At 38.5% G+C, this 16,425-nt stretch overlaps 1 protein-coding gene across 1 annotated transcript; it reads left to right on the top strand.

Annotated features, from left to right (window-relative positions):
* The first annotated feature begins 5,700 nt into the window (after positions 1-5,700).
* LOC128094100 (olfactory receptor 5B2-like) lies at positions 5,701-6,681 on the top strand. Its single transcript, XM_052712199.1, has one exon. The coding sequence runs from the start codon at positions 5,701-5,703 to the stop codon at positions 6,679-6,681; it is 981 nt and encodes a 326-aa protein (XP_052568159.1).
* Positions 6,682-16,425: the final 9,744 nt, after the last annotated feature.

The following is a 16,425-nucleotide window of genomic DNA, read 5'->3' as shown; positions in this document are numbered from 1 at the left end:
GAAGAAACAAATTATAATGTATATGGGAAAATCTTTTTCTTTAGCAATTTCATTAGCATCTACTAATTGTATACAATGCTGGATATAATTATGACATTTCTGTATATGCCTTGAATGTAGTTTGATCATATTTACTCCCACTATTATTTGTTATTAGCTACTTTACCACTTGTTTATATATAATTCTCCCCCTTTCATTTTTATGTATTTTTCTCTAAATATCACTTATGAGAGAAATGTGTTGGTGAGAACGGTTTATTTCACTTACATGACTGATCATTTTAAGTTAGAAATGATGTGAATTACTCTTGCTTAAAGGTTGAATAATCCACTATCCTATCTATCTTTCTGTCTGTCATCTATCTATCTATCTATCTATCTATCTATCTATCTATCTATCTATCTATCTATCATCCAACTACTTATTGTCTATCATCATCATCTACCTATCATAGTTTATTAATTTGTTGACCTGTACTTCATCTAATTATACGACAGTTATTTTGAACAGATCATCAATAAACGTGGTTATGAAAATACCTTTTTAGCAGACTGACTTTGGGGGCAATTTAAACCCAGGAGTAGTGTATCAAGATCATAAGTTAACTTTACTTTCAATGTTTTTTAGAGGTTACATATAGCAGCGAATTATGAAAGACACAAAGGCAGCTGCATGACTGGAATTCTACCGTGTCATAGAGGAAGACACAAAAGCTGAATACAACTTTCAGAGAGTTACGAGTCTCCCTTCCCCATGCCATTGCTACCTGCATATATATCCCAGGGTTAGGGACTCATGATTTGGTAACTTTATAAGCTTTGAGAATCATGTAAACTCACACATTTGTAAGTTTTGTTAGCTCCCAAATCTTACGAACTTCCCTCTGACCTCTAAGAGGGAATATTTCATTTGTATGATGTAGCTACACAATAATGCACAGCACACAGACACACAGACACACACACACACACACACACACACACACACACACACACACACACACACACACACACACACAGTTCCAGGAAATGTGCAATGTGCATGACTGTTCTTTCTCAACAAGCTGCTGTAGGTAGGTCTCTATAGACAATTTAATTACTGCTTCTCTTGGTGAATAGAATGAAGGCCTCTGGATGTCCTCCTGGGCAGCAATTTCTTGTGGACTTTGTGCATGTCCAAATCCTTTGAATTCAAGACAATGGTGTCTAACATCAAACATGAATCTATAAGACACAATTATTTTATTTTATTTTATTTTCGTTTTTCTTTATTAAGAAATTTTCTACTCACTCCACATGCTATCTACAGACCCCCCTCCTCCCTCCTCCCACCCCCCAGCCCTCTTTTCCAAGCCACCCCGCATCCCCACATCCCCCAAATCAAGGTCTCCCATGGGGAGTCAGCAGAGCCTGGCACACTGAGCCTAGGCAGGTCCAAGCCTTTTTCCACTGCACCAAGGCTGTGCAAGGCGTCACACGTCAGACACCAGATTCCCAGAAACCTCTCCATAGACCAGGGACAGATCCTGATCCCCCTGCCTTAGTGTACCCCAAACAGTTTGAGCCAAACAACCATATAAGACACAATTTTAGAAGGAACAGTCTATGTATCAAAGGCATTTTGGTATTTATTGAATATAGAAAGTTATTATTTTGTGAAGTTTTATTTCAAGATTGCATATTTATTATGGGTAAGCAACAACATCCAGCTCAAACAAATGCCCAGTTAAAATTAACATTTGAGTTCACAAAAGTGTGCTCCTTCCTCTTAGAGTTGCTGGCCACTTCACAGAGAGCAAACAGACTTCCTTTTGTTTTTTTCTCACAGCATCCCCGTGTGGCAGGTTGGAGACTATTTTGTAACCCCCACATAGTAATCACCTTTTCCTTGTATTTGTCTGTCTCTGGAGAACTTTGGTGTTCAACTAGTCATTAGTAAATAACTTCTTCATCAAAAGTTTTCCTTCTTTGAGAAGGACTTCCAACTGGATCCCAAGTGACACAGTGCCACCTTCCTTAAAGAGCAAGGACGGTTTCTAGCTTAATCTGTTTTGTTCAGACTGCAGAAACAGAAGATCTGCTGTGTAAAGGTAACTGTTTTCCTATAGAGTAATCAGAGTTTAACATTCTGGTATCCAATATCCTCCTGAATTCATACCTCTCTACCAGGAGTCTAGATATCACAACTCCTTTCTCTAAAGGAGACAATGGGGATATTTCCAAATAGAAGATGACATCATCATCACACTTTGAAATCTGTTTTTGAGATAGTGCTTATAACATGGATAAGTCAGTTTTGACACTCTAAGCAAACAAATGAAGGACTGAATGAAGTCTGTCTATGAACAACCACTTTCTTGTTTGTTGAGCTATGTAGTATGTGTTTCTAAAGCAACGTTCTCACAGAACTTTACATTGACTTTTTATAGGCTCATGATCAAGTGTTCTGCTAATATGGAATTTATAGATAGAAGTACAATTTATATTAGAATACAGAAAACACACATTTACACACACACACACACACACACACACACACACACACACACACACAAACACACACACACACCCCAACATGGATATATTCATAGAATAAAACTTCCATGCAGTCCCACTTTCCTTTACTTTTGAGATTCATCTTTATGCTCCTTAATATTTGCAATCATTAAGCAGAGCAGTGGCATAAAATACCTGTTTTAGAAACCATTACTAGCCAGGTAGTGGTGGTGCATGCCTTTAATCCCAGCACTCAAGAGACAGAGGCAGGTGGATTTCTATGAGTTTGAGGCTAGCCTGGTCTCCAAAATGAGTTCCAGGACAGCCAGGGCTGTTACACAGAGAAATCCTGTCTTGAAAAACAACAACAACAAAAACAAAACAAACAAACAAAAAGGAAACCATTACTAATAATACCAATGGTATTTAACAATTTTTTTTAAATTGCTGGTTTAGTCAATTATTTAATTTTACCATCCACTAATGGATTGTGACTTTTCATCTATAAAATACTGTGAATAACCTGTCATAGCTTAATTCTCAAAGATTCACATTAGGCAAATTCATGGAGAGTACAGTGCATTTTAATAACACGTGTATCACAATAAACATATTTCAATTATATTTAAAAGTCATTCTGTTGGCTATTATTCTCAGTTGTGTTTCAAAAAGTATAATTTCAAAAAATATTAGAATCTATTTTGAGAGAATTCTTAAAGAAGGACACTGACATTGCCTCTATGGAACATAATATAAGATACAAATTACAAGAATATAGTCTCATGACAATATCAATAAAAAGTGTGAGAGGTATTCTCTGGTTCTTCATGTACAGTCTCAGAGCAGGCATCACTAGGGATTTTTCAATTCTTCGTGGGAGCTGCTCTTCAAAACTATTTTCTTTTAAATATTTATCTTTATTTTATGTGCATCAGTGTTTTGCCTGCATGTATGTCTATAAGGGTTTTGGAGTCCCTGGAACTGGAGTTACAGACAGTTGTGAGCTGCCATGTGGGTGCTGGAAACTGAACCCCGGTCATCTGGAAGATCAGTCAGTGCTCTTAACCACTGAGCCATCTCTCCAGCCCTGTCAAAACTGTTTTTGAGAAGGAATTACAAGTATTTCTTATGTAGTTTATTCACCTAAAAGTGGACTGCCTGTGTGGAGTGTGTTATATGATATGATAGGCACTTGAACACGAGGAAAAACCAAAAGAAACATTTCTGTGTTTTAATCCAGTATACAACAGATACTCAAGTGTATGGGAATATGTTTCTTCAATAACTATGAAGCATCTCATGTCTTCATTTTTTTTCCCCAGAGGAAAATAGGATATTTGGAGAATTCAGAAGTTTTTAAGTAAAAAAGGAATTAAGTAAAATTATTAAGTTAAAAAAACTAAGTTTCAAAATGAGGTATATATCCTGAAGCTCAGGAACTTTCTGTTACCTCACATTGGTTTACATTTACAAAATTCTTGGATCATTCTATACCTTTATTTGTTTCTCTGTCATTTCTCCATCTGTACACTTTTCAGTCTCTATTTATTATTTTGTGGTTCTGGGCAATGAACCCAGGGTCCTGTTCATGGCAGACAAACTCCTTATTAGCATGCTCTGCTCCCACTCATTATTCTTACTTATTTATTTTTCGACAGAGTCTTTCTGAGTTACTCAGGTTGGCCTTGAACTCACTCTGTCACCCCATTAGGACTGAACTCATGATCTTCCTGTTACTGATTTCAGATAGAATGAGGTTCTCTTATGTGTTCAGCTCTAGTCTAAGTATAATGAGTCACAGAGAATTAACTTTGTAACAGCAAAATTTATTGTTTAGTTCTCGGGCTCAAATTTAGAATGTTTAAAAGAGTGTGAATCCATAAGGCTTAGGACAACAGTGTCTGGCACAAAGAAAAATGTTGCTAGTGTTATGTTTAGAGTTACAAGAATGGAACCATTTATAGCCAGTCATGGATGGAAGAAAGGTTTATGGGGCCTTATCTGTCACTGTTGAACTACTACTGCTAGATTCAGAAAAAGGGATAAACATTACCTTCAATGTGCATCCCCGGTAACTCCAGTATGTTACAATGGATAGTCCTAATCCAATGGTCATTCAGATGGCCCTGGGTCACAAAACAGAATTAAAGGTCATGAATCTGAGAGAGGAATCTGTTAGAAGGAAGGGTCGAACACTGTTGAAAGAATATAAGAAATGATGAGAGGAGAGAGTAACAGGAATGACTTATATATATATACACATGTGAAATTGTAAGAGAAATAATAAAAGTTGAAAAAAATGCAGTGTGTGTACCAATGTGCTCTCTATTTGAAAACACAAAACTTCAATACTTACTTGTCAGCCCCATCATCTTTAAGATCAGATATTTGAATATCACATGAGGTTTCTTTGTCCCAACTTTCCCAGGGACTAATTTGAAGTGTCTGTTCTTTCCAGCTATGACCCAAATGGTAGTGTCTCCAGGAGGTAGTGACTGAGAAATGCATTGAGGGTATATGTTGAAGAGAGCATTAACTGTGTATGCTCATGGATTACATGTGGAGCAAGAGATTAAGAGACCCAAAGCTGAATTATTCTGGTATTAAATTATTGTTTGCTGAAGGATTTTCCACATTTTTATCAGATATTTACCATGGATTTTGTAAACTAAGGAAGCTATTTTATAATGAGATTATGTAGTCAAATAAGGTAAGTAGTCAAACCTGAACTTCAATAGGTTATGGTGTAGCATAATGGTATTTTAAAATTCCTGTTTATTATTCCTTCTGAAATACCATCCTTGTTAATATTTAATAATGATGAAAGTTTCATTTTGCCTAAGCAAATTTGAATTAAATTTAGACAATTATCTACATAAACTGCTTGAGTAATATGGTTCAAATAATTTTTTCTCTTTCTCATTTTTTCTCTTCAAATAACATCTTTGTTTATATTAATAACATCATGTATATTTAGAATGGTATAATGGTTGTTCATTGTGTGTTAACTATACATTAAGCAGTATTCTGAACAATTTCAACCTACAGCTCATTACACTGTTTTCTTCCCTATTTTATAATGTGTTTACTTGTGGGAGTTACTGAGAATTGAACTCAGGACCAGAGTTATACTCTGGGAAAGGCATACTTCAGCAATCTATCCATGTCTTTTCTTAATTTTGACAGGTAAAATACAATATCAAAATGTTATATGTGACTAACAGCAGTAGAATGAGAACATTTATACTTTTGGGACTAACTGACAACCCAGAGCTGGAAGTCCCCCTGTTCATAACATTCACCTTCATCTATCTCATCACACTGATTGGGAACTTGGGCATGATTGTGTTGATCTGGCTGGACTCCCGTCTCCACACTCCCATGTATCTTTTCCTCAGTAATCTCTCTCTGGCAGACTGTGTTTACTCCTCAGCTGTGACTCCAAAGGTGATGGCTGGGCTCCTCACAGGGGATAAAGTTATCTCCTATGGGGGATGTGTTACTCAAATGTTCTTCTTTGTGTCTTTTGCCAGTGTTGACTGTTTCTTACTTGCTGTTATGGCTTTTGACAGGCATGCTGCAGTTTGTAAGCCCTTACATTATACCTCTACAATGACTGCTAGTGTGTGTGCTCATATGGTGATTGGCTGCTATGTGTTCAGCTTAGCTGAATCTTCTATCTATACTGGGTTTATCTTTGATCTCTCCTTCTGCCATTCTAATGTGATTCATCACTTTTTCTGTGATATCCCTCCAATCCTGGATCTTTCCTGCTCTGATACATATGTGAATGAGATTGTGCTCTTTATCATAACATCCTTCAATGTCTTTTTTGCTCTCATAGTTATCTTGACCTCCTATGTATTCATATTCATTGCTATCCTGAGGATGCATTCAGCAGAAGGACGGAAGAAAGCCTTCTCTACTTGTGCATCCCACCTCACCGCTGTGACCATATTCTATGGAACTATAATCTTTATGTACCTACAGCCCAGTTCTAGTCATTCCATGGACAATGACCAAGTGGCATCTGTGTTCTACACCATAGTCGTTCCCATGTTGAACCCAGTTGTCTATAGCTTAAGGAATAAAGAAGTTCATAATGCCTTAAAGAAAGCCATTGAAAAGATGAATTCTGTTCAACACCTAGTTTTAATTAGAAAGTTATACAATTTGTACAATTAATTATTTGTCTATTGTGTAGCAAAAAAATTCCCTCATTTAGTGGCTCAAGGAAATGGTTTACTATCATGTACATATTTACTATCATATGAGAAGCCCCTTTGTTTTGAGTCTGGGCTCATTCATGGGATTTTGTATGTTTTTTAACTTTGGCTGAGCTGGATGTTCCAAGATAGTCTCATTTTCTTTTATTGTTAATGGTTCTGGGCATTTTCTAGGCAATCTTTGCTCATCTGTACTGGATCTCTTATCCTTTAGAGCATAATTCAGCTGGCTTACTTGATATTTTCAGGCAATATTCTTTTCTTTTCTTTTATTTCACAATACAATTCGGTTTACATATCTGCCACGGATTCCCTTGTTCTCCCCCTTCCTGCCCCTCTCCCCTTCCCCCCAGCCCACCCCCATTCCCACCTTCTCCAGGGCAAAGCCTCCCCCGAGGACTGAGATCAACCTGGTAGACTCAGTCCTCCCAGGCCGAGCCAAGCGTCCCTGCATAGGCCCCAGGTTTCAAACAGCCAACTCATGCAATGAGCACAGGACCCAGTCCCACTGCCTGGATGCCTCCCAAACAGATCAAGCCAATCAACTGTCTCACCCATTCAGAGGGCCTGATCCAGTTGGTGACCCCTCAGCCATTGGTTCATAGCTCATGTGTTTCCATTCATTTGGCTATTTGTCCCCGTGCTTTATCCAACCTTGGTCTCAACAATTCTCGCGCATATAAACCCTCCTTTTTCTCACTAATTAGACTCCCGGAGCTCCACCGGGGCCTAGCCATGGATCTCTGCATCCAGATCCCTCAGTTGTTGGATGGGGTTTCTAGAATGACAATTAGGGTGTTTGGCCATCCCATCACCAGAGTAGGTCAGTTCGGGCTGTCTCTTGACCATTACCAGCAGTCTATTGTGGGGGTATCTTTGTGGATTTCTGTGGACCTCTTCTTATGGACTATTATGTAACTCACAGGCTTATTCAAATGTTAAGTAAAACAAGTATGAATTTCTTCCACCACTCTACACCAGGAGATGGCAGTTATGCCTCACCAAGATTCAAACTGAAGAGGGAGATACTAGTTTTTGAGGAAGAATATAAGAACAATTAGTCATTTTGGGATAACATTAGATCAGAGCTGATGTGGAACAATAATGCTAGTCTGCTAAAGAATACAAAATACATTCAATGTGTAGAGAATAAGAGATTGTGGACTTCTCAGTCTTATCTGGGATATACATATCAGACTCCCTTTCCCAGGCCTCTAGAATCTTTGTGAAAGAGAGGGCTAGGAGATTGTAAGACACAGGGATGATAGACAAAATCAGGGAAACAGTGTTTTCCAGACACAGCATGGCAGTTAAACATATGCACTCCCAATGATTGTGACAGTATGCTCAAGATCTGCACAAGCTCAAGCCAGACAGAATCCCAGCATAGAGGGAGGAGGTCAACATGAAATCCCATCACTAGCCAAGGAACAATTGGTATTTAACAACTACTGGGAGAAGGAAAATCAGTTTTCTTTAGTGATGTGACCATGAGCAGATCAACTACACATGAGCCCTACCCCCAAGACTATTTGGGGGCCACACATTTGACTTTGTGTTGGGAGGCAGAATGATAAAACCCAAAATTTGGTGGGAAAGGATGAGAGGGTGGTTATAAGTGGAGTTGGGGGAGGGGTGGCTATGTTCAAACATATCATGTGAAAATATCAAAGAATTGATAAAAATATTATTTAAAAGGAAACAAAACATGAAGCCACAAATAGATATTATTTCTCAAAAAAGAAGTAGCTCAGGAAGAAGTGTAAAAAACCTGTCTGGACTGTTATGTTTTAGATGCTGTGATAGGATTAATGTCTGTTTCCATTGTCTCTTTCTGCCATTAAAAGAGTATTAAATGTCTTGGAGTATTAAAAATCTCTCTTCTTCATTTCTATTTTTCATCCAGGGAAAGAAAATGAAAAGAGATGGGCAATGTTTTCTTTAACAATTAAGATACTGGCTATACACCCTACTACTGAGCATATTCTATTCAGAATTTGGTCTCATAGCCATAATCAATTGCTGTTGGTACTGGCTGTGTTGCTGAATGACAAAGTACCTACCTGAAATCCAAATATTCTGGAATAGAAAAAAGGTAGAGTTTGGGAGTAAACAGTCTTACAAGTAGTATCCGAATCTAAACTACCAAACTTGCTTAAAAATAAATGAATAAATGTAAAATAAATTACCTTGTATTTTCCATTCCTGAAACTTCTTTTACTAGACTCTGAGTAACTTCTTTAACACAGTCATTCTTCATCATTCCCATCATTCCCTGTTGCTAGTAACCACTTAAGGTCTTTTACCTTTGTCATTTAATTTACATAAATCTCAGAAATATTATGTGTTTTATTAAATAAATATAATAATGTAATTTATGTTTGAATCTCTTGAATCATATCTGGATTTCAAGCTTCATGTCAAAACTAATCAGAAGTGATAAAGAAGGTCACTTCATTTTGATGAAAGGAATAATTCATGAAGAGGAAATTATGATTCTGAACACATATGCTCCAAACTAGCGAACATCCAATACCAGTCATTAGTCCAGAGATTAACCCCAACACAGTAATAGCAAGAAACTTCAATACCCTACTTTCACTAGCAGACAGGCCATGTAGACAAAAATAAACAGAGAAATAGTGGACATAAAAGAAGTCATAGATGAAATGGACCTAATATTTTATATTACCATTATAGGTTATTTAAATGTGTTTGGAAGGTAAATATTATATTGGATGCAAGTATGAGAAAAATAGTAATCCAGTTGCTTAAGTAAATTTAACAGTAAATGGCTACTGTGTGGAATGAGAAAGATCATAATTGTGTAAGGTTAGCAACAGAAGGAGGCAATGAGCTTTGTTTTGGGCATTTAAACATGAATGTTCTCTTGGCTATCCCAGAACCAATTTAGAACTAAAATGAAAAAATATGTTTGAGAGTTATCAACATGAAAATAGTATTTGATTCCTGGAGAACTCTATCAATAAGAGGTTAGGTTTAGTACTGGGTAACTCAACAGAAGTGTGAAGACTGATGTTCATGAGCCATGCAAATGCCAGGTGGGCATAGCAAACCTCTTGTATTCCCAAAGCATGGTATATGGGGACAGAAAATCCCTGGAGCAAACAGGTTAACCAGACTAGGTGTATTTGTTAACTCTGGGTTCAGTGGAGGGTCGCTGAGGAAGCTGTCGATGTCAACATTGGGTCTCTTTGTATGTGTGTGCCTACACACATGCAAATTTACATACACATAGGCATGCACAGGTTCTAGTATATTATTGTTTAGTTATGCTTTTTTCCGTTACAGAAAAATGACTTAATTCAGCTAAGTTCTTCACCATTATATAACAAGACGACCTTTCTTCTAGTCCCTACCAAGATATTCCTTACTTCTTTTTCTGATCCCACCAGAACAGCCTTTGGTTTTCTGTCCATGTGCAGCTACAAGCACTCTGACCATAAACACTTAAGTAGTCCCTAAGAAGACTGATATTCTACTACGATTGTCTCCTAAATGCTCCCCAGAATTACCCAGAAAATTCCATTCACAAGATTAAGGCAGTTGCTGCCATTCAGATCAAACCTGTTCCACCACATGCACAGGACCTGGGACAGACCCATGTAGGCTGTGTACTTGGTGCTTCAGTCTCTATGAGTTCATATGACCCTTAATCAGTTGATTTAGAGGAGTTATTCTGGTATCCTCCATCCCCTCTGGCTTTTAGACTCTCCACCTCGTCTTCCCCAAGGCTTCCTAAGCACTGAAGGGAGGGATTTGGTGGAGACATCTCATTTAAGAACTGTGTGTTCAATCCTGCCCTGGACCTCCCATCTGGACAAGCAGTGAGTGCCTGGGCTCAGCCTAGATCCCATCCCTGGGTACCAGCCATTCTGGGGAAGACCTGCCCAACTTGGCCCCAGGTTCTGGCCATTGGGAAGGATCTCCTCCACCCCCACTGGGAAGGATCCCCTTCTCCAAAACCCCTGGCAGACCCTGCAATCTCCACGCGCTGCCCCCACACCCATCTGCCCAAGACCCCAGCCACTTCCTGAGACTTAGAGACTGGCCCCCAGCTCCCATCCTGCCCTGGACCTCCCATCTGGACAAGAGCTCCCATCCTGCCCCAGAGCTCCCATCTGGACAAGAGAGAGAGTCTTCCTGAATCTGTCAGCTCTGTCTGGACCAAATGCGCTGATAAGACCAAGAATGAATCCACAAGGAGATGGGCAGACATCAAGGCAGAAGTACATACAACAAAATGAAGAGCAATACAGCATCACCAGAACCTAGCCCTCCTCCAACAGCTAGACCTGAACATCAAAAAATGGAAGAAGCAGAAGAAACCAGCCTTATGAATAACATCATGAAGAAAGTAGAGGCTTATATAGAAGGAATCACAAATGAAATTGAGGAAAAGGCAAACAAAAAATGGGAAGAACGCTATAAAAAACTAGAGGAAAGGACAAATAAAGCAGAAGAAAACAATAAAGTCCTGGAAGAAAACAATAAAGCCCTGAAAGAAAATCATGAAAAAGCAATGAAACAGATGAAGGAAACAGTACAAGACCTGAAAAGGGAAATAGAAAAAATGAAGAAGACACAAACAGAGGGAATGCTGGAAATAGAAAATCTGAGTAAACGAACAGGAACTTCAGATGCAAGTATAACCAACAGAATGCAAGAGATGGAAGAGAGGATCTCTGGCATTGAAGATATGGTAGAAGAAATAGATTCATCAGTCCAAGAAAACACTAAAGCCAACAAAGCCATGAACCAAAATGTTCAAGAAATTTGGGACACCATGAAAAGACCAAACCTACAAATAATTGGGGGTAGAAGAAGCAGAAGAATACCAAGTCAAAGGCACAGAAAATATATTCAACAAGATCATAGAAGAAAACTTTCCCAACTTAAAGAAGGAAATGCCTATGAAGAAACAAGAAGCCTATAGAATACCAAACAGACTAGACCCCCCAAAAAAGTCCCCTTGCCACATAATAATTAAACAACTAAATGTACAGAATAAAGAAAGAATATTAAGAGCAGCAAAGGAAAAAGGCCACGTGACTTATAAAGGCAAACCCATCAGAATAACACCTGATTTCTCAATGGAGACTTTGAAAGCCAGAAGAACCTGGACAGATGTAATGCAGACACTAAGAGACCATGGATGCCAGCCTAGACTAATATACCCAGCAAAGCTTTCAATCATCATAGATGGAGTGAACAAGACATTCCAAGACAAAGCCAGATTTAAACAATACGTATCCACAAACCCAGCCCTACAGAAAGCACTAGAAGGAAAATTCCAACCTAAGGAAGTCAGATACACCCTCAAAAACACAGGCAATAGATAATGCCACAGTAGTAAACCCCAAAGAAGAGAAGTACACACACACTACCACCAAAAAATAACAGGAATTAACAATCACTGGTCATTAATATCCCTTAATATCAATGGACTTAATTCACCTATAAAAAGGCACATGCTTATAGAATGGATACGAAAGCAGGACCCATCTTTCTGCTGCATACAAGAAACACACCTCAAATTCAAAGATAGACACTACCTAAGAATAAAAGGCTGGGAAAAGACTTTCCAATCAAACTGTTTTAAGAAACAAGCGGGTGTAGCCATCCTGATATCCAGCAAAACAGACTTCAAACTAAAATCAATCAAAAGAGATCAAGAAGGGCATTACATACTCATCACAGGAAAGATCTTCCAAGATGAAATTTCAATTCTGAAATTTATGCCCCAAACACAAGGGCACCCACATATGTAAAAGAAACATTACTAAAGCTTAAACCACATATAACCCCCCCCCCCATTAATAGTGCAAGACTTCAACACCCCACTTTCACCACTGGACAGATCTCCCAAATCGAAACTTAACAGAGAAATAAAGGACTTAACTGATGTTATGACTCAAATGGACTTAATCGATATATACAGAACACGCCATCCTAACAAAAAAGAATATACCTTTTTCTCAACACCCCATAGAACCTTCTCTAAAATCGACCACATACTTGGCCACAAAGCAAATCTTAACAGATACAAAACAATTGGAATAACCTCCTGCATTCTATCAGATCACCATTGTTTAAAGTTAGATTTCAACAACAACAAAAACTACAGAAAACCTACAATCTCATGGAAACTGAATAATGCTCAACTGAATCACCAATGGGTTAAGGAAGAAATAAAGAAAGAAATTAAAGACTTCCTAGAGATCAACAAAAATGAAGACACCACATATCCAAATTTATGGGACACTATGAAAACAGTGCTAAGAGGGAAATTCATAGCACTAAATGCCCACATAAAGAAGTTGGAGAAATCTCACACTAGTGACTTAACAGCACACCTGAAAGCTCTAGAACAAGAAGAAGCAACGTCTCCCAGGAAGAATAGACGCCAGGAAATTATCAAAGTGAGAGCTGAAGTCAATAAATTAGAAACAAAGAGAACAATACAAAAAATTAATGAAACAGAGAGTTGGTTCTTTGAGAAAATCAACAAGATAGACAAGCCCTTATCCAAACTAACCAAAAGACAGAGAGAGCATCCAAATTAACAAAATCAGAAATGAAAAGGGAGACATAACAACAGACATTGAGGAAATCCAGAGAATCATCAGGTCATACTTCAAAAACCTCTACTCCACAAAACTGGAAAATCTAAAAGAAATGGATAATTTTCTGGATAGGTACCACATACTTAAGTTAAATCAAGACCAGATAAACTATTTAAATAGTCCAATAACCCCTAAGGAAATAGAAACAGTCATTAAAAGTCTCCCAACCAAAATAAGCCCAGGACCAGATGGTTTCAGTGTAGAATTCTACCAGATCTTCAAAGAAGAGTTAATACCAATACTCTCTAAATTGTTCCACACAATAAAAACTGAAGGAACAATACCAAACTCCTTCTATGAGGCTACAATTACCCTGATTCCTAAACCAAACAAGGATACAAGAAAGAAAGGGAACTACAGACCAATCTCCCTCATGAACATTGATGCAAAAATACTCAATAAAACACTGGCAAACAGACTCCAAGAACACATCAAAACAATTATCCACCATGATCAAGTAGGCTTCATCCCAGGGATGCAAGGGTGGTTCAACATATGAAAGCTTGTCAATGTAATATACCATGAAAACAATCTCAAAGAAAAAACCACATGATCATCTCAGTAGATGCAGAAAAGGAATTTGACAAAATCCAACACCCCTTCATGATAAAGGTCTTGGAGCAATCAGGAATACAGGGAACATACCTAAACATAATAAAGGCAATTTACAGCAAGCCAACAGCCAACATCAAATTAAATGGAGAGAAACGCAAAGTGATTCCACTATAATCAGGAACAAGGCAAGGCTGTCTGCTCTCCCCATACTTATTCAATATAGTACTTGAAGTTCTAGCCAGAGCAATAAGACAACATAAGGAGATTAAGGGGATACAAATTGGAAAGGAAGAAGTCAAGCTTTCCCTATTTGCAGATGACATGATAGTATACTTGAGTAACCCCAAAGATTCAACCAAGGAACTGATACAGCTTATAAACACCTTCAGCAACATAGCAGGATACAAGATCAACTCAATAAAATCAGTAGCCCTCCTATATACAATGGACAAAGAAGTTGAGAAGGAAATCAGAGATACATCACCCTTTACAATAGCCACAAATGACATAAAATACCTTGGGGTAACACTAACCAAGCAAGTGAAGGACCTATATGACAAGAACTTTAAGTCCCTGAAAAAAGAAATTGAATAAGATGTCAGAAAATGGAAAGATCTCCCATGCTCATGGATAGGCAGGACTAACATAGTAAAAATGGCAATCTTACCAAAAGCAATCTACAGATTCAATGCAATCCCCATCAAAATACCAACACAATTCTTCACAGACCTGGAAAGAACAATACTCAACTTCATATGGAAAAACAAAAAAACCCAGGATAGCCAAAAGAATCCTGTACAATAAAACAACCTCTGGAGGCATCACGATCCCTGACCTCAAGCTCTACTATAGAGCTACAGTAATAAAAACAGCTTGGTACTGGCATAAAAACCGACATGTGGACCAATGGAATTGAATTGAAGACCCTGACATTAATCCACACACCTATGAACGTATAATTTTTGACAAAGAAGCCAAAACTGTACAATGGAAAAAAAGAAAGCATCTTCAACAAATGGTGCTGGCATAACTGGATATCAACATGTAGAAGGCTGCAAATAGATCCATATCTGTCACCGTGCACAAAACTTAAGTCCAAGTGGATCAAAGACCTCAACATAAATCCAGCTACTCTGAACCTGCTAGAAGAGAAAGTGGGAAGTAGTCTTGAATGCATTGGCATAGGAGATCACTTCCTAAATAGAACACCAGTAGCACAGACACTGAGAGAAACAATCAATCAATGGGACCTCTTTAAACTGAGAAGCTTTTGTAGAGCAAAGGATACAGTCAATAAGGGAAAGCGACAGCCTACAGAATGGGAAAAGGTCTTCACGGAACCAACATCTGACAGAGGACTGCTATCCAGAATATATAAAGAACTCAAGAAATTAGACATCAAAATGCCCAACGGTCCAATTAAGAAATGGGCTATAGAACTAAACAGAGAATTCTCAACAGAGGAAATTCAAATGACTGTAAGACATTTAAGAAATTGTTCAACATCCCTAATTATCAGGGAAATGCAAATCAAAACGACTCTGAGATACCACCTTACACCTGTTAGAATGGCTAAGATCAAAAACACTGAAGACACCTTATGCTGGAGAGGATGTGGGGCTAGGGGAACTCTCCTCCACTGCTGGTGGGAATTCAAGCTTGTACAACCACTTTGGAAATCAATATGGCACTTTCTTAGAAAATTGGGAATCCATCTCCCCCAAGATCCAGCTATACCACTCTTGGGCATATACCCAAGGAATGCTCAATCACACCACAAGGACACATGCTCAGCTGTGTTCATATCAGCATTGTTTGTAATAGCCAGAACCTGGAAACAACCTAGGTGCCCTTCAACTGAAGAATGGATAAACAAAATGTGGTACATATACACAATGGAATACTACTCAGCAGAGAAAAATAATGACATCATGAGGTTTGCAGGCAAATGGATGGATCTAGAAAAAAAATCATCCTGAGTGAGGTTACCCAGACTCAGAAAGACAAACATAGTATGTACTCACTCTTAGGAGGATACTAGATGTAAAAACAAAGATGACTAGACTGCTACTCACAACTCCAGGGGGGCTACCTAGAAAACAGGACCCCAAGAAAGACACAGGGATCGCACAATGACAGAGAAATGGATGAGATCTACATGAACAACATGGAGGTGAGTGGGGGTAATGAAGCGCAAGGATCAAGGAAAAGAGAGCTTAGGGGAGTGGGAGATCCCAGCTGGATCAAGAACAGAGAGGGCGAACAAGGAATAAAAGACCATGATAAATGAAGACCACATGAGAATAGGAAGAAGCAAAGTGCTAGAGAGGGCCACAGAAATCCACAAAGATACCCCCACAATAGTCTACTGGCAATGGTCAAGAGACAGCTCGAACTGACCTACTATGGTGATGGGATGGTCAAACACCCTAATTGTCGTGCTAGAAACCCCATTCAATGACTGAGGGAACTGGATGCAGAGATTCACAGCCAGGCCCCAG

The sequence above is a fragment of the Peromyscus californicus genome, unplaced genomic scaffold, assembly GCF_007827085.1.
Source record: "Peromyscus californicus insignis strain IS unplaced genomic scaffold, ASM782708v3 Scaffold_4__1_contigs__length_199733344, whole genome shotgun sequence".
In the NCBI taxonomy this organism is placed as follows: Eukaryota; Metazoa; Chordata; class Mammalia; order Rodentia; family Cricetidae; genus Peromyscus; species Peromyscus californicus.
The sequence above is the reverse complement of the archived record's forward strand: the minus strand, read 5'-3'. Positions and strand labels throughout refer to the sequence as shown.